At 41.1% G+C, this 18,086-nt stretch overlaps 2 protein-coding genes across 10 annotated transcripts in view; one reads left to right on the top strand and one right to left on the bottom strand.

Moving 5' to 3' along the window:
* IDUA (alpha-L-iduronidase) overlaps positions 1 to 18,086 on the top strand; it is a 44,423-nt gene that overhangs the window by 23,176 nt on the left and 3,161 nt on the right. For both annotated transcript variants that reach the window (XM_033084719.1, XM_033084720.2), the window contains 11 exons: positions 8,083 to 8,165; positions 8,768 to 8,875; positions 9,518 to 9,613; positions 10,141 to 10,343; positions 10,785 to 10,964; positions 12,556 to 12,772; positions 13,368 to 13,583; positions 14,185 to 14,306; positions 15,554 to 15,679; positions 16,764 to 16,840; positions 17,656 to 17,756. In XM_033084719.1, coding sequence (XP_032940610.1) covers positions 8,083 to 8,165; positions 8,768 to 8,875; positions 9,518 to 9,613; positions 10,141 to 10,343; positions 10,785 to 10,964; positions 12,556 to 12,772; positions 13,368 to 13,583; positions 14,185 to 14,306; positions 15,554 to 15,679; positions 16,764 to 16,840; positions 17,656 to 17,756 — 1,529 coding nt within the window. The remainder of the gene's footprint in view (positions 1 to 8,082; positions 8,166 to 8,767; positions 8,876 to 9,517; positions 9,614 to 10,140; positions 10,344 to 10,784; positions 10,965 to 12,555; positions 12,773 to 13,367; positions 13,584 to 14,184; positions 14,307 to 15,553; positions 15,680 to 16,763; positions 16,841 to 17,655; positions 17,757 to 18,086) is intronic.
* Positions 1 to 18,086, bottom strand: part of SLC26A1 (solute carrier family 26 member 1) — a 37,326-nt gene that overhangs the window by 17,549 nt on the left and 1,691 nt on the right. For 2 of the 8 annotated variants that reach the window (XM_033084713.1, XM_033084716.1), the window contains exon 3: positions 5,277 to 5,491. The exons of 4 other annotated variants lie outside the window; for them this stretch is intronic. The gene's annotated coding sequence lies outside the window, so the exon portion shown is untranslated. Of the gene's footprint in view, positions 1 to 1,201; positions 1,303 to 5,276; positions 5,492 to 18,086 lie in introns of all 8 variants that reach the window. 2 more of the 8 variants (XM_033084712.1, XM_033084710.1) reach the window with 2 other exon arrangements.

Below are 18,086 nucleotides of genomic sequence, written 5' to 3'. Positions count from 1 at the left end.
TGTATGTCTCAGAGGCAAATTTAATGTAGAAAGGATAGTCTTTCTGAAATTCTGAACCTTGTTCACCCATTCCTTGAAATTTTGTGTAATCTTAACTGGATATTTGAAATCTCATTCTGGGTGCAAAGAAAATAGATTATTTCAGCTCTAGCTACGTGCATGAGCCTGAGCAACCAAAGTGCTTGCAAGAGCACACTAAGTAAAGCATTGCTGAATTTGATTCTTTTTGCTTATTTGGCAGCAGGGAGGATCTTAGTGTTATGATTTACACAACAGTAAATAAGCTATGTTCTGTGATATAGTTGGAGTCACATACTTTTGGACTGTATTTCCTCATACAGGTAGCAGGCAAAATAATAGATGGAGCATAAACAGCAAATTAAGATGTGAACATGAAGGAATGGTAGTAAAAGAACCATGAAATGAAAACAGTAAGTCAGATATGTACCATGGAAACTCATTTCAGAAGATGCAGTATTGTGTGTACTTGAATTAGAATACTTGATGGATACAGAGATCTGTTCTGTCGACTACTTGGGAAGAAAAGGTCAGTGACAGCTTTCCCAGGCAGTGCCAGAAGGAGGTCTGTGCTTAAAGTAAGCTAGTTTTGACATTTGGTCATTTTCTCTTCCTCTTGCATCTTTAGTCGTCGTTATTAATTTAGTTTCCCTGTCACCTCATTTCAAAAGTTTTGCTTATAGGTGACATTATTTGGAGTTCCATCATCAAGGGCAACATCAAACCACAAAGAACAGTTTACTAGTAGCCAATTGTTACGCAGAAGAAAATCAGTTTCATACATCAAACTCAATCAGAAAGTTGTCCTCTACGGACAGCTCACGTACAGTGATTGAACCTTTCAGTCACTTGCAAAGCCTTTAAATTTGTAGTGAAGAATCAACTAAAAAGCAATTTCTGCTATTTCACCTTATTATTTAATGGTTCCCTTTACAAATGAATGTGAACGTAACAAACCTGACCAAGGGATCACAAGGTCTCACAACACTGATCTATCCATGCCTGGGTGATCTGATTGGCTATGTTCACATGTCTAGAGATACTAAAATAGCATATTCTTTTGCCTAAATTGCTTCTACAACTATTTCCCCTTTTACATCTGGAATTTGTTTTAAAGAGGAAGAGGGGTGTGGGGGGGAGAAGAGATACAACAGTCTAACAATATTTTCCGAGGCTAACTCACCTCGGCACAGGAAGCTGTTGGTGCTTTGTCTGCCTCTCTCTTCCCCCCATATACAGCACGCTCACTGCTGAAAGGACTGAGACTATGCTCACAAAAGCAGGCTGAGTGAGAAATGGAAAATCATAGACCTTGATTAGCATCAGCTTGAAAACATCCATTGTTTGCTTGCACTTCTGTGCTTGTGAATTTCAGCCAGATCACAGCAAGGATTTTGTGAGTTGCTTTGCAAGGTGAAGCTCAAATACTGCTGATTGCAAAGATCAAAGATGCTTATTAAGATGCTGGATAAATCAATTCTATTTTTATGTTTTTAAAAAAATAAAAAGATTCAGCCGAATGCGCAGCTTCTTGGCTGGCTTGTAGAAGAGGCAGTGATTTCCAGTAAATAACAGCTGATGCATACTCCATTTTTGAAGCAGTTTATTCCTAAGTCACAGGGATTCATAGCCATCCTTTTTGCGCATGTACCACGCTGGTTGGTTGTGTGGATGGATTAACTGTGACAGGCTGTGACATCAGCAAAGGCTGGATGCTGCCTGGCTCTGTGATTTTGTAATGCGTCCTCCCGCTAGTGCTGGGCTGACTCATTCCCTATCTGTGGTGAGTGAATTGTGCAAAGTGTGGGCCAGCACCGACTGAAGTGCTGAGCGCTGTGCTTCTGTGAAGAAGCTGTGCCTTAGTTGTCAAGCGAGCAGGTTTTCCAACCCTGTTTACACAAATGATAGAGCTGAGAAGCAAATGCAGAAAAATATTAATGCTAGCAAATATACAGTAAGTAGTAAAATATACGAGTTATTTAGTGTGGGTGTGGTATTCTTTGGCCTTTGGAAAAGCCTCTGAATTAGGCTTTTGGTCTGCAAAGCATGTGAAAAGCACAGGCTGTGTTTTGCTTGGGGACCACTAGGGAGGAAGAATCAGTGTTCATCAGCCTGAAAAATACCCAGTTATCATGGTTATTTTGGGTTTTAGGGATTTCGTGAACACTAGCCAATTTACTTCAGCTGTAATTATCGTAGGAAGTGAGAGCGAGTGGAACAAGAACATGGTTGAAGCAGATCTCATGTGAATGAGTCCTATATGGTTAACATCCACTCAGTTCAGGAGGGGGACATGTTGTTTATTAATAACCCAGGAGTCTACTGATTGCTTAGTTATTTATTAATGATCTTGTACTTAAACCTGAAATACCAGACTAGTAGGGGTTTTGGTTGACACTGAAGAGACCTGTAAAGAACTGCTGAGAATTCAGTCTCTGGAAAGGTGAATGCTAGTGAGGGCTATTCTGCCCTTTGTAGGCTCTGCGGTATCATTTCAGTCGTGCTCACAGTCCCTTAGGATCTGCTTTTAAGGTCCAGAGGTTTTTCAGCTACTCAGCAGAGCAGGAAGCTTACATATACAATTGGTGGGTTTGGAGCAAACAAAGTCTTTGTGAAAACCTGACCTTTAAACTGACTTTTGTTTCATTCCTCATAGCTGCAAAAGTAATTAGAAAAACCAAGGAGGCGGGATCCTTTTGTGTTTTAAGAGGCACTTGGAGAGCAACAAGTTTCCCTTCTGAAAAAAAAATATACTTGCTGACATTTTCTGTCCAGAGCTTTTGACCTTCATCTTGTAGACGCTCTTCTTTTAAGTTTACATGCTTCCCTGTCCATTTAACAGCTTGTTCTGGCTGAAAAACAAGACAAGTACTTCTGAAGACCATTCCTTCTGGAGGACCTTGTAGCAGCAGGAATTTGAAATGGCATAGATTACTGTTGTTTGTTTCCCCAGCAGTTACTGTTGTGGGAACATTTGGAAGTTTATTATTTGCTTCCAGTAAACAGCTTGACTTTGAACACTAAACTCCTTTCCAGGGTAGATGACCCTTGTGTGTCTTCTGAAGTGTTACAATCCCTAAAATGTCATCATGGATTCTAGGAAGGTGGTAAGCAATTGCTTGGGACACTATCTACAGATGCTCCTGATAGTAGTCAGTTACTTCAAGAGCTGTTTTCACTTCATTTAGTCTTGAGAGGGGGAATTTAATTATCATACATATTTACACTCATCAAGAGCAACAGTGGTGGTGTTACCATTGGTCCACATCCTGGACCTGGAAACTGTGGATAACAGTGTATTATTGCAGGAATCCCTTTACAAGCGTGGACAAAGATGGTCTGGTGTACGGCTAAGGATCTTTATCAAATGAATAGTGGTATGCAATGTGATCATTATCTCAGCAGAGATACTAGATGCTGCAATAACAGTGTAGTCTCTTAGACTGGACTGTTGCTTCTCTAAGATTGTAACACAGAAAACCTTCAATGGAGAAAGGATGTTTTTTTAGTGGCTCCTTCATGAAGTCCACCTTCCAAGTGTGAGGTTGGTCTATAGTCTCCTAAAAGATTTTACAGGTGTGAGTTGCATCTCTCTTCTGCCAACACTTTCTGCCAGTTTTCTATCCGTGCTTCTTGGCTACATTTGCAGCTAGGTGAGCAATCTTTCCAAGTAGATGCTCCCGATGAGGAGATAAGCAGACTATGCTGCTGTGGGAGCGGTGTTAGCCAGCCACTATGGCAAATCTGCCCAAAGAGAGGCTGTTCTCAGATGTTGATGAAAGCAAGCCAGATTATGTAAGTTTTTGGTGTGTGTGGTAACTGTGTTTACCAGAAATACAAAAGAAAGACCACAGTAGCTGAGTGACAATGTCAGGATGAGGATGATTACTATTGTAGTATATTGGTATTTCCCAAACATCTTATTCCTAGGCTCTCTTCAACAGTGTTTCTGTTGATGGTTACTGTACATGGTATCTTTGAATTCCTAGATGGGCTGTGACCTACTGACAGGGGTCAGCCACAAGCTTTCTGTCCCAGGAGATACAGTTCAGTACATTACAATAAAGTCTGATAAAGTTAGTTTGACTTGTTATCAGAGGTTCAATACTTGACTGAAGATCACCTGGAAGGGAAACACTCCCCACCTGTGGTTTTTGTTCTCTCTTCTCTGTAGATAAGATATTTGGTCCAATGTCTGTGTGTGCACATGTTTTCCAGGACATGCAACTGTATTCCTGGACAAGATCAATGCAGGGGAGAAGAAAAGCAGCAGATGCTGGGCACGAGAAGGAAACAGTTAGGTGTAGGCTAAGGAGCGGTATCTGCAACTGTGCTAGCTGGAACAGATCTGGCTGTGATGCAAGGTGTCGACAGCTAAAGCTATCCTACCTCTGCCCTCCTGAGAGATTAAGTTTGTGAATGGGAGTAGTGTCATGGATAAGAAGCACAACATGAGTGTCTTACAGCACTTTGGCAAGCTGTTTAGTGCTACCTATGCACCTGAGAAGAATTTCCCTCCATACTTAAACAACCTTTACTTCAGTAATAGGAGGTAGTGGAAGCTGTTAAGATGGGCCTGTAGCCTTTGATTCAGCAAAGAATTACCCACAAAGCAAACCTTTCTAAGGAAGGGAGCAACCAGATTTTGTGTCTACCAGCAGACACTTTGTATTCATCACTGCTCTTCATAGTCACAGCATGATTGTTGTTTCTAAGAGGCAGCACATGAGTCTGTAACTGAGACTGTGATACAGACTGGAAAGATTCCTCACCAGCAGGCAGCAGTCTCTGGAATATAGCAGCCTCAGGCCTGGTGCTTTTATGTGCCTTGGTGCCAGGATGCCGTTAAGTAAATGTGCTTTAGTGTAATTGTTTATAATGACTGAAGAAGGTCTATCTGGCAAGCTCCCCAGAAAAATCCCAGCTGAGGACCAGTTGAAAGCCAGGCACGGACAGGACAGTGACTGCTGCTTGACATTTAAATACCTGACAGCACACAATGAACAATCGCATTCTTGCAAGCATTCAAATGCAGTGACAAGTACATAACCTTCTGGGTGTTTATAAATTAAGGCAGTGGTGTCTAGAAACCATGAAAGATTGAAAGAGGAGAAGGAAAAAAATGGACTGTAAAATTCTGTGAGCTTACAACTGAGAGCCAAGTCATAGGTACCTGATGTTCCACCAACAGTTTAGATACAACTGTTTTGTACAACTTTGGCAATGTCATGTGGATTTATCGTCCACCATGGATTTACCTTGTCATGTGCCTGTAACGGTTTTGATCTGGTCAGTGTCTTAAAATTGTCTCCAGAGCACTCCTGGCAAGGGCCTGGCAATTGAGCCAGTCTTGTCTATGCAGAACACTTGTAAATAGTTCCAGTTTGTCTGCCTCAATGCAACAGTCAGCATGGCTTCCAGTCACTACATGGCAGGCAATCATACAACCCAGATTCTGGTGGTACTGTATATGCTGTGAAAAAAATGCATCAATCTCACATCAGAAATGTAGTATAGGTAAGGATAAGATCAAAATCTGAGGAAGTGTCAATCCTGTCAGTCAAGTAATCATTGTATTAATGGGAGCATTCTGTCTGGTCCGCTTGGGAGGAAGAAGAGTTTCTTAAATAGTGACAGGTCAGCCAAAGAACATAAGTGTCTCTACATCTACACACATAACACAAGATCTCATGTACCATCACTTAGTCATGGTTGGCATTGGCAATGTTTTAAATGTGTTACTTAATTAGTGCAATAGGAAAAATGTAAATGTCCTGGGATCTTAAGTGTACAGGCATCAAATAGAAGGTTTTATTTATGCATGTATTTTCACATAATACTGTGTAGACCTTAGACTGAAGTCAGGAAGACCCTAGTTCCTTAACTTTTATCTGTATGGCATAATTAACTTTTTACAAGACAGTGTAGTTAATCATTCTTACGCACACTGACTGTAAGTGTGTATGTAAGCAAATAATTCAATAGAACACAGGGTACAACTGGAAACAGTTAATGGATCTGAGGGAGTAGAACTAGTTTTAGCAAAAAAAAAATAATTAGTCTTTGAACTTTGGAATAGGACTTTTTAAAAAACCTCTGTTGAAGCAAAAAAACTCCCGGGTTCCAAAGGGACATTCTTTAGTTTAACGGTGACTTTTAAATTACTTTTGAGTGTACTAAAGCAAATTAATTTCTTTCTGCATCTTTTACTTCTGCACCCTTTAACTTGGGCAAGAATCCTAAGCCCATCAGTGACTGCATACGTGACTTTTTTTGTCATGGTGGTAGGTCATACTTTAAAAATAAGAGTGTGACCAGGCTGGGGCTAGGATTGTGTGCCTTGTTACATAGGATGTGGAGCTGGCATAGTGGATATGGCCTTTGTTACACTAACTTTGCCTACCTTGTCCTCCTCTTCTAGATCCTTGTCAGATTTGTCTTCTTCATGTTGCACAGTTCCTTTTTTTATTCACTAGGCAGTTCCGTCAGTCCTTAATTCTCTGAGAATTTGGAGCTGCTATTACAGTTTCATCACTAAAACCTTTCCTTTGACAAGAAAGCACAGAGGAAGAGCCTCCATCAAGGAGGCTCAGAAATGTGTGGAGAAGCACAGAAAGAAACAAGTTGTGACTCTCAGCACAGAGCCCAGCGTTGATTTAAGAGCTCTGTTGATGGACCCCTTCTCACATCTAGTCTTGTATTCGTTTGCATGTCATGCTATGCTAGCACTGATCAATTGCAAAAACTGTGATTGTCTCTCCCCCTTCCATCACACTAGTGCATTGCAGCTGTAGTTCACTTGTATAGCTTTCCACCCAAGCAAAGGCAGAGTGCCTAGAAAAGAGCAGGCAAGACTTCAAGTGAACTGGTCAGGGTGCACTGAAAACCAGAAAAATTAGTTGTAGTGCCCTGGCATGGCTGGAGAAATCAGCTTTGAGAGGAGTTGCTGAGGCTTCACTCAGTGCCACTGTGTGACCGGAGCTGGACTTACGTTGAAGGTACTTAAAAATCCTTTCGCTCAGGTTGTACTGAGGCCAAAATTTGGCCACCAGGCCAAAGCAGTTTCTTGGACCAAACAGCAGTAAGTCATCCTAACAGAATGTTCTCAACAGAAGTTTGTTGTTAATTCCTATTTGGCACTTCATACTGGCAAAAATTCTCCATCCCTTTCAGATTTCAGTTAAATCAGACTAAAAGTTCAGAAGTTGTGGGAAATTGACCCACACAGTACCTTGTATTTGTTTCTGCTGGATACCAGGCGAGGAAAGCCTTTCAGGAATTTAAAGCGAATCTTCTAGTGTATCACATATAAATTGCAAATGCCACTTTTCATCCCCTGGGCAAGAGAATTCCAGTGTTCCCATCCATGTCCACACTTTGGTACCTGTGTTCCTGCAAGATTCCCTGACACAAAGGAATGCATCATAGGGTGCTAAGTCTTTGAGTGGATTTATTCAAAAATGAAAGATTTGCAGCCTGAGATCCTGGGAGTACAGGAAAAATATCGAACAAATGCTTACGATGAGGTAAAAATATAGACATTGTGCGCATAAATTCCGCGTTATTTGAAAGATGCCAGCTTATTTTTCATCTGGACCTAAATCCATAAGGAGTGCTACTAAGTAATCTGTATTATATACTGCAGATTAGGGCTACATTAAGAAAGACTGCATATGGGGCAGTGTGAAAAGAGCTGTCCTGGTAGTGGGTAATCCTATGGAAACTAAAAAAGCAGCTTAAGCAAAAAAAGAAAATCTGTGTAAATTATACTTCAGTAGAGAGTTAGAAATCTTATTATTCTGTGAAAAATCAGAATTCAGCAAACAGACCCATTACACTGCTTCTATATGCTGCTAAAGTAGGAAAAGGGCATGAATTGGTCAAGACACACGACTTGCTTACGGTGAACACCTGTTACTTTATAGGAAGGAAGTTTGTGTACAATTCCACAAACCCAAATCTCCTGTAAATTTTGAGAAGGAAGCCATCTGACTCATTATCTAATCAAGTCCTATCTTTGCTATAATATTTACACTAGTAATTTTTATTACCTTTGTTCTTCAGCGTGGTGAATGGCAAAGTTAACTACAATTTTACTGCCTTGGATAACTTTATGGATCGCCTGTGGGAAAATAAGCTGATTCCAGGTAAGGACAGCTCCCTGCCTCCACAGTTTAGTATGTCTGTTGGTCCATATTGTACAATCATTAGATTATTCTTGGAGGGCTTTTGCAAAGCTGGTTTCGATAAAATTCAGTATTTACTTATTGCCTTTACATCATGTCCATGAAAAACAGTGTGGGCAAAATGGTATTATAGCAAGTAAGACAACACAAATGGTTTTACGTTGCCTTTGAGGGCAGTTGCAAGTGGTTGAACTTGTAAATGAGATTTCTTGAAGAGAAGATTGTAGCCACTGACGTATACCTAAAAGGGCCAGAGAAGCAGATACCCCAGGTATAACTTCCCATAAATTTATGCGAACATCCACTGTTTTAAGTTTTCTCTGAGCCCAGCATTTATGTTGACAATTACTAGCTCTGACTACTATGGTCACTGATGAGTAACAAGTATACAACCTCAATTCTGAAATATTTCTGGTGAGAACATGTGGAGACAGGAAAGACAACCCATTTAATGATGCTTCTTCATTAACAAGTTTGTTTCAGATGATGTGATAACCCCTTCATCAATAAAAATGAGATAACATTCACCAAAAAAGGAAATCAATTTCTTCTGTCTTTTTTAGGATTTGAATTGATGGGGAATCCATCAGGATATTTTTTAGATTTTGAAGATAAAGAACATGTAGTACAGTGGAGAAACTTAATTACTGTTCTGGCCAGGAGATACATAGGTAAGTTTAAAAAAAAACCTTACTTGTTATTTGTTCTGTTGTAATCCCTTCTAGCTACTTCAAAAAGTTTTGTGTATTATGATCAATTTCCAGACCCTGGATTTCAACACAAAATCAGAGAACAAACATGCCAGAACAGACCATGGGATAACAGTCCCTCTTTTTAGTGATCTGTAGCCAATATCCAGAATGAGTAGAGTGTTCTGGGTAGCACATTTGGCTTGCCTTAAAGGACTGACTTTTAACCTTGTTATATCATTGTGGTTGTAAACTACCAGCTTTCACTGGAGCATGATAACCTGAATCCTTCTCATATGTCAGCTTCAAATATTTCTAACAAGACAAAAGGCTCAACTTGAATTAAGGGTAGGTGAGTGCCCTAATCACAAAGCTGTAAGTCAGCTCCCTCTCACCTTCCATCTTTTCAAATGTTGCTACATTTCGTCAGAAATGAGAGATAATTTTAAAACTCGCAAATAACATTTCCCTCATTATTCAAAATTATGAGGGAAATGATGTAGTGGTAGTTCTAGGTGCTGAGCCTCACCTGAAGCCCAAACTAACAGTATTGTCTGTATAAGTCACTTATTGATAGTATTGTCTGGATATGCAGTTCATTTATAAACAAGGCCTCTCCTACAGATAGGTATGGATTGGAGCATGTTGCTAAATGGAATTTTGAGACATGGAATGAGCCAGACCACCACGACTTTGACAATGTGACGATGACAGTAAAAGGTGAGCATATTTTGGAGCACTTGTGAGTGTGGTGAAGTGAGAGAAGTGTGTGAGGTGAGCAGAGGGGTGACAATGACAAAGAAGAGAGGTGGACAGGAGTGATAAGGAATGTGACAGGTACAGTAAATACATTATGCTAAGGTCATGTTATTTATTTATTCCCTACTTGGGTATCAGGGGTAGCGGCACAGAAAAAAACAAAACAGGAGTTACACTAAGAAGATGCAGTTCATTAATTGAATATAAGGTAGTTAGCAGCAGTAAGGGGGCGAAGGGTGGAGTAAGAGAAACACTCCTCATTGAAGTTGCATGCTTTGGGAACATGCTCGTACAAGACCTTTAGAAGAGCCTTATGAAGGCAACTGAGGTTTTGATGTTTTCTTGTGTTGTCAGTGCATAGGAAAGGATGATCCCAGTTTGTGAGATCTTGCCAATAAATCAGATAATACTGTTATAACATCTCCTTGTAATTTTAGATCCAGTTTTTGTTTTATCATCTTTGATATATTAATCTGCTTGGACTTCAGGGTTTCTCAACTATTACGATGCTTGTTCAGAAGGATTAAGAGCGGCTAGTCCTTTTCTAAAATTTGGAGGGCCTGGGGATTCCTTCCACCCTTTACCCAAGTCACCCATGTGCTGGAGTCTTCTGTGTCATTGCTACAATGGGACAAACTTCTTCACGGGGGAGACTGGTGTAAGGCTGGATTACATCTCTCTCCATAAGAAGGTTAGTCCAAGATTTCAGTTTAAAGCCATTTTTTCAATCAGTACAATCAAAGTTACGTTTTATTCTGATTTACAAAGATGATGATGATGATGATGATGATGATGAATGTCCAGCCTATAGCAGGAAGCAAGGCTACCTATTCTTTGAAAAACTTTGAAATGTTCAGTTACAAGACTTCAACTCAAAGTAAATTTGTCTTTGTCTAATTCCCAAAGGGAAACAATTCTACTTCTTTGCCGTTTTATATTCTAGGAGGAGCTTATGCAAATAGCACATGCTATAGTACATGAGGTAAAAATACTAATTTTGTTGGTCCACAGCAGCTTGGTGACCAAGGAATATGCTTTTAGAATAGGTTTTATGTTTATGACTCTAGGTTATGTTTGTATGTTTACCACTGTTTTCTCACTACCATTAAGCAGATATGAAATATTGTTGCAGGGAGGTGGAAATTCTCTCTACATCTTGCAACAAGAAATAGAAGCAGTTGAGCAAATTCAGAAGCTCTTTCCAAATTTTTCTTCTGTTGCCGTATATAATGATGAAGCAGATCCAATGGTTGGATGGTCAGTTCCACAACTCTGGCGAGCTGATGTGACCTATGCAGCTATGGTTGTAAAGGTAACAGTTTATTGGTAGTTTTGGCACAGTACTGTCCCCTGATGTGTTAATGCAGTTGAAAAAGTAACAGTGAATTTTTAAGCCGCTACTCAGACTAATAGATCACAAAAAAAGGAGATCTCCTTGCTGATACAGTGGGGGTTTTCCTGAATAGTCTGGTTTTAGTAGCTTAATTTAATTTGTATTAGTTTTCTTCATCTTCCCTTAAAAAAAAAAAATCCAACCCAGAACCAAACTGAGAATTGTCAGAGAAGTGCTAGAGAACTGAGTTGGAGAATGTATACAGCCCCCCATCTGATGAGATTACTCCCACACATGCCCTCTGTGTGTAATACTACCGCTTTGGTGTCAATACTGCTGGCAGTTCTCACGTATGTGAGAATTATTTCCCAGCTCCTTCCTAAGTATATCTTATCAAAAGATACCAGGTATAATAAAGATGTTCCGTGAGCTTTCAACTTAGTCCATTCTTTGGTTTGGGATACTGGCTGTACATATGATCTTATTAATTACTGCTAGTAATTACTGATGTTGACCAGAAAAGCAGAAGGAGAAGAGAATGCTCAACATTCCCGCCTCTGCAGTAATTGCACCCTGGCTCCAGAACAAAATCAGCTCTTCCCCTGCATAGCAATAATTTCCACTGCAGGCCTGGTGCTTTGTGAGCCCCTACTTTAAACACCACATAGAATCCAAGTGATCTTATGCAAAGGAAGAATTGCTAAACACAGGAGCATGTATGTACCCAGAAAAAAGATGCATCTTATCAGTTACTCCTGAGGAGACAAAGGCTCCCAGTTCCCTGAGACTGCATATACAAGCAGTTTTCTCTAAGGCAACAAGTCATTGATTGCATCACAGAGAGTTTGCAAGACAAAATAACAGTGTTTATAATGATGTAGTGATATGAAGGGAGAAAGAAAGACACATCCAGTAGAGAATTAACTCTTGGTTGTATAGGAGCTGAAGCACTGTGTTTCCTCAGGGACACAACTGTGAGACTGTTCAGTTGTCAGCCTTCTGAAGTTCTGCTTAATTCAGGCACAATGTAATAAACAGAGAACTTAGGAACTTTGATGTTTTGCAGGAGACCAGCACCGCAACCAGTGAAACACCAAGGAAATTCAATCCTAGTTAGCGCCAAAAGGGAAAAATGACTAATTGAGAAACAGAATCCAGGATCAGCTCACAGACTCTGATGTAGTGGGTACAAAGTAACTCCAGATTTGGAGAGCCATTTAGATTTAATTCAGATAGTAAATCCTGATTACTGATTAAGTATTCAACACAGAGGAGCATAATTTGTAGTGCAGTAGACAAGGAAATATGTTCATTATTTATGAAGAGTACTAGCAATAATTATTTCAGAGACTCACTACTGGCAAAACTGTGCAGGTACTTCAGATTTTACAGTGGTTAAAGTATGACGAACAGTTTTTCCAAGACTTACAATGGACACTTATTTTCTTCAGTCTTTGCTAAAAGGCAGAGTGACAGTTCTTTACAGAAGGCTGTGAAGATTTAATAAAAATACAGGGACTGCATGTTTTTTCTCCAAGATGAAGGTTAATTTTCTCCTATGACTTTGCAGGTAATCATCCAACACCAAAATCTGCTCATTTCCAAAGCCAACAATACCATCAACTACTCGCTGCTGAGTAATGACAATGCCTTCTTGAGCTACTACCCCCATTACTTCACCCAGCGGACTCTGACAGCACGTTTTCAGATGAACAATACAAATCCACCTCATGTCCAGATGGTGCGGAAACCAGTGCTGACTGCCATGGGCTTGCTGGCACTGCTAGGTATAGTAACCACTGATTAAAGAGCACATCAATAACCCTTCCTACCTTTCTTTTGACCTTCCAGCCTAAGAAAGATTGTTCCAGCCCTCTCAGTATTCATAAAAGCATGAGTTCTCCTACTCACTGTTTACTATCTGTGTTAAGAAAATGAAATTTCATTTCCTCAGAGAGATTGATAGCTCAGAAAACATTCCTGAGAGTCTGTTATCCATTTGATTTAACTTACTGCTTTGTTTATACTCTCTGTGTGCCAACCACTCTTTTTTTTGTTGACTGGTACTTCCCTCTTGTGATGCAAGGGGTACATCCCATTGTGCTGCAGCTGTCTGTAAGAAATCCCTGCAGCTGAAAGACTCATGCAGCATTTTACAGGGAGAGCCTCATTCACTGTCACCTGTTTGCATGTTGCTAGCTGAACTGCTAAGCGTAAGAACTGCTGTCATATGTACGTACTCTGCTGTTGTAAAATAAGCCTGACTGAAGGCTGTAAATGGTAAAATAAGGCAGAGCTCAATCTATTTGCATGCTTTGACCCTGCAGGTTCTGACACAGGACTGACTAACCGTGATGCTTACACTTGTCATGTTTTTTAAAGGAGAAGAGCAGATTTTTGCAGAGGTGAAGATCAGTGGAGATGAAAGCGCTCAAAATGGCACAGTTGGCGTGCTCGCAGCTGTGCACACCCCAATTGAAGCACAGCCCTCAGACAGCTGGCAAGCTACAGTACTGATGTATTCAAGTGAGGATAACAGGACTTCATCCAACACCAGCACTGTCACAATGAATGCCACCCACTTCCCCAAACTTAAAGGTAAACAAATATGATGTAGACACCTCATGTTAAGTGATCCTTAAGACAGAATATCAACTGGAAAACTTGTACTGAGTTGCCTTTCATTGCAAGAGTGAATTAAATTTCCTGACTTCCTCTCTCATCTTTTATGCACTCCTACAGTTTCTGAGGTATAATGGTGTTCTTCTTTGAAAGGTTTATTCCTAATGCATACATTGACCCTGCCTTTAATGGCGATTGCCAAGTGCTATCTTTTTGGAAAGCTATTGATCTCAGTGTACTAGGCTGGATATTGCCAGGCAACAATTCCCTTAATGAGATGACTCCAAGACAGCCAACGTGAACACACAATTGCACAGCTGATGCAGTTACCCAACAAATGCATGCAGCACCTCTGCTAAAAGGGGATTTTAGTTCTGTTGTGGAAGTAATAGTTTGAAATGCAAACTTGGCAAATGTAAATTGTTGAGCCTCATGAGAGTACTAGCCATGGGACTTTCCAGTAGAAGTCAGGCTCCAAAGTGTTGAAATCACATTTGAAAAGGTAGATTTACACAGCTGTTATATTTATTCTTGTTAATCTTTGAATCCAAGTTTACTTTCTTTTATGTTCCTATAGAACTGGTGTATGTGACATATTACATGGATAACAACCAAACCAATCCCTATCTGAAGTGGAAAAACCTAGGAAGCCCTGACTTTCCTTCTCCAGAGCAGTTCCAGCAAATAAGGGATGCTGAGGTATGATTACGTGTTAGTTTGAATTGTTGTATGGGTAAAGTACTTGTGAAAAAGACAAGAAATCAGGCCCGTAGTCAAAATTTCCTTAGCCCACAGTCATTCACTTTTCTTATACACACAAAAATTCACTTGCAGTCCTGCAGAAAAGTGTAGCTCGTACACTACTTACACAGCCTCTTTCCTCTGGGCCTACCCATAAAATAAGGAGGCACAGTTACTCGTGGGTAAGTTCTGTCTTCTCTCTGAATCTTCAATGAGCTTTGAGATTCTTTCTGTTCCATCTCCCCAAGTAAATCACATGGCCCTTTGTGTATTACATAATGGCGAAATTGCTGCATTAGAGAGTTGAAATGAACCTCCTTACTAATAGAAAACAAACACCTCCCTGAGGTGAAAACTACCCAGTGCAAGTTCAGAAAACTGTGAGGGGCTCACAGGGAGGCCAACAGTTTTCCCTCATCCTTACTAGTGCTGAATGCACCGTAGAGGTAATTAAGGAGTAAGTCTTGTCTGAGAATTCCCCTTCTCCCTATGGATGAAAGCCATGTGGAGATTACTTACTGTATGTGAGCATATGTGAGCAGCCTCACTTCAGCTTCCACCTCCATAGTTTCCCCTGTGCATTCAGACTCCGAGGTTAGAAAAAGGAAGTCATCTTTTTTCTCTTCAGAGCCCATAGATAGTACTTACTTTCTGACTTTGCTATACAGTACTGTGTCTTCTCTTTCCAGTCACCATAACTGACTATTTCTAAGGCTTGTTTTATATTGTAGGAGACATCAGCTCTTCCTTGAAAAGGGAAGCAGCAAGGTTTTAGGTGCTCTTGGCTATCTGGTATACCCAGAGACCAGCTGTATAGCTGTCATAGCTCGCAGTAGCTTGCTCTGCACAAGAGCAGAGCATCTCTTCTTCTGCAGAGAAGAGATGGGGCCATGGTTTGTAATGACCTCTAGCCTGAAAGGCATCCATGGGAGGTTACAGAAGTGACCTAAGATTGTGCTTTAGGGCATTTGTGGCCAACCCAATTTGTGAAATGGACAAACCCTCTGTTTCCTGAAGAGCTGGAAAACAGGTGAGTATAAAGACTCCCAGTGAGTCTGTAAGCATTAGCAATATCAACCCTCTTGAAAATTTAGAGTCCTAAAGTTTAGAACTCTAAATTACTCACAGGCACTTTACACTGGTTTAGCAGTGCTTTAGGTGCTGTAATGAATGATTTTTCACAACACTACTCTTTGGCTCCGCAGGACCCTCTGGTAACAGGCCCATTCCCATTTCCTGAAGCCGGCATCCTGACACTGAAGCAAGACTTTCCCATTCCCTCAGTCTTTCTTATCCACATCTGTGCAAGACCCAGATCAGCTCCTGATCAAGTATGTGTTGTATTCTACCATCAGACACATTAAAACTGAAAGTTCTTCCTGCCTGAAATCTTAGAAGACCATTTGAGTTAATTTTTTGTTAAAAGTACCATGTAAGCATTAGTAAATAAACAATTCTTCCCTCATTTGATGAGAAGGCTCTCAAAGATATAACTCAAGATAAAGTACTACATAGCAAGTGATAGGAGCCATCACTGAAGTGAATGGAAGTTCCCATCATGGGAAATTAGTAATGCAGTACTGAAAAGGGCAGTATCCCTTTAAAAATCACATAGTATGCTACAAGGATTGACAGCATCTCTCCAGGTGATAATTGACAGCTAAAGCTAAAGTGGAATCATGGCTGCCATATTAGACATCTGTATCTGCGCATTCAGTCTTACCCATGTTAATAGTGGTACCCAGAGCCTCTGAAGGTCCTCTGCAAGGTTGATGAGTGGGAGACATAGGCTGCAAAAAGTTACAGAGCCAAGAATTTTGTTTTTGCATTTACAGTAATTTCACGACCATAAGGTGCACTGGACTATAAGGCGCACCCCTGGGGAGTCGGCAAAATTCGCAACTTTGTAGATCAGATAAGGCGCACCGGACTATAAGGCGCACTTTTTTTTGGCAGCGGGGCTCCGCCCCCAGCTCCCCCCACATGGTTTCTGGACGAGGCCCCACCTCAACCCGGCAGCCATTAGCCCCCAGGACTGCCTGGACCCGGGAGGGGCGGTGCTGCGGGCCCCCTAGCCCGCCTTCACCTGGCAGGGGCGGAGCCATGGGCCCCTGGGCCCGCCTCCAGCTGGCTGCCATGGCACTTCCGGCTTCCCCCACAGCTCACAGCTCACGCTTCCGGTTTGGCAAATTTCGCAACTTTGTACATCAGATAAGGCGCACCGGACTTTAAGGCGCACTTCCGGGTTCAAGGGAAAATTTTAGTCAAAAGGGTGCGCCTTATAGTTGTGAAATTACTGTAATCTGAATGGAAAAAAACCAAAGCAAATAATTAGTAAGGAAAGATGAACACAGAATTTTGGCCTGGCTGATTAGCTTGGACAGTTTTCTTACATGGGCTTGTGTCTTTGGACAGGTGACTGGTGTTCGTTTGATCCCTCTCACAAAGGGGCAGGTCATTGTGCTGTGGGATGATGACTGTGTAAAGTCAAAGTAAGTAGCTTTAAAATAAAATGGATACAAATGTGTTACCAATGTACTATTCCCTAATTACAGAGCCCTTACAGAGTAAAACAAGTTCACAAATTAATGAATTGTTGCTCCTTGTTAGATGATACAATGCATTTATCTGATGAAATTAACTGTAGGACCCATGTGCACAAACTGTGAAGAGCGACCCTGCCTAATTTGCTGCCTGATCAAAGGAACCTGCCTGTTGCTCGCCAGCCTTCAGTGGCATTTCTGAGGGAATTCTGTTCAGCATAGCAGACAGGAAGATTCATGGTAAAAGTTGTGTTATCAGCAGATGTCTAAGTGGGATCTTTCACATCTCTGTAAGGGATGTGAACTGGAAGAGGAAACCTCCAGTTGCTTGCTTCAGCAAGCTGGACTTGACTGGAAATCCTCTCTAGGTGAGCTCTGAAAGATGATCCAGCGTGCAGCCAGATTGCCTCAGGAAGCAGTGACTTAGCTCCTTTTCAAGCCAGTCTCTCTAGATTCTTCATTCTTGATAACGCTGATGTCTGAGTGAAAGATGCATGACATTTTGTAGTGCTGCATGTACCCAAAAACAGCAAGTCAGTCTAGATGTTTTTCTGGGGGATGTTGGAGTCCTGGTTCTTCCTAAGAACAATCACTAAATTGCCTCTACATGGTGGCAATTCATGCCATCCTACATTTGGTAGGAATAAATCAACTTTCAACATTTCTTATTTTTGTCCTTCTTGTTGAAATAACACTGAGACTAGTATCTGATAGCTCACACATTATCAGTTGCATTTACAAACCTCTCTGTTTCTCTTTTCTAGGTGTATAAAAACATTTGAAGTGGAATTCTCATTGGATGGAAAAGCATACCATCGGATTAATGCCAAAGACACAATATTCACTCTCTGGGTCTACAGTCCAGGTATGTCAAGAATACTCACATGAGGTAATCTGTCACTCTTGAGTGTGTGAACCATTGTTTAGTAACTACTGAAGCTAGGTACCTTGCTAGTAACATACAGTCCCTCACAAATAAGAACTCATCCCTTCCTTTAGGATCATATTCTCAGTAAGAGCCTTATTCTCAATGGCAAACAGTGTTTGACTAGTGCAACAAAGTAGTGAATTAGTAAAGGAATCACGGGATCACTTGCCCTGGCCCGGCGCTGCCCCACAGTGCCAGTGGGAAGGAGGCACGGAGCCCGCCTTCACCCACGGCGGCAGCGGGAAGGGGAGGCATGGAGCCCCTGCC

This window comes from Catharus ustulatus, chromosome Z, assembly GCF_009819885.2.
Source record: "Catharus ustulatus isolate bCatUst1 chromosome Z, bCatUst1.pri.v2, whole genome shotgun sequence".
NCBI lineage: Eukaryota > Metazoa > Chordata > Aves > Passeriformes > Turdidae > Catharus > Catharus ustulatus.
The sequence above is the reverse complement of the archived record's forward strand: the minus strand, read 5'-3'. Positions and strand labels throughout refer to the sequence as shown.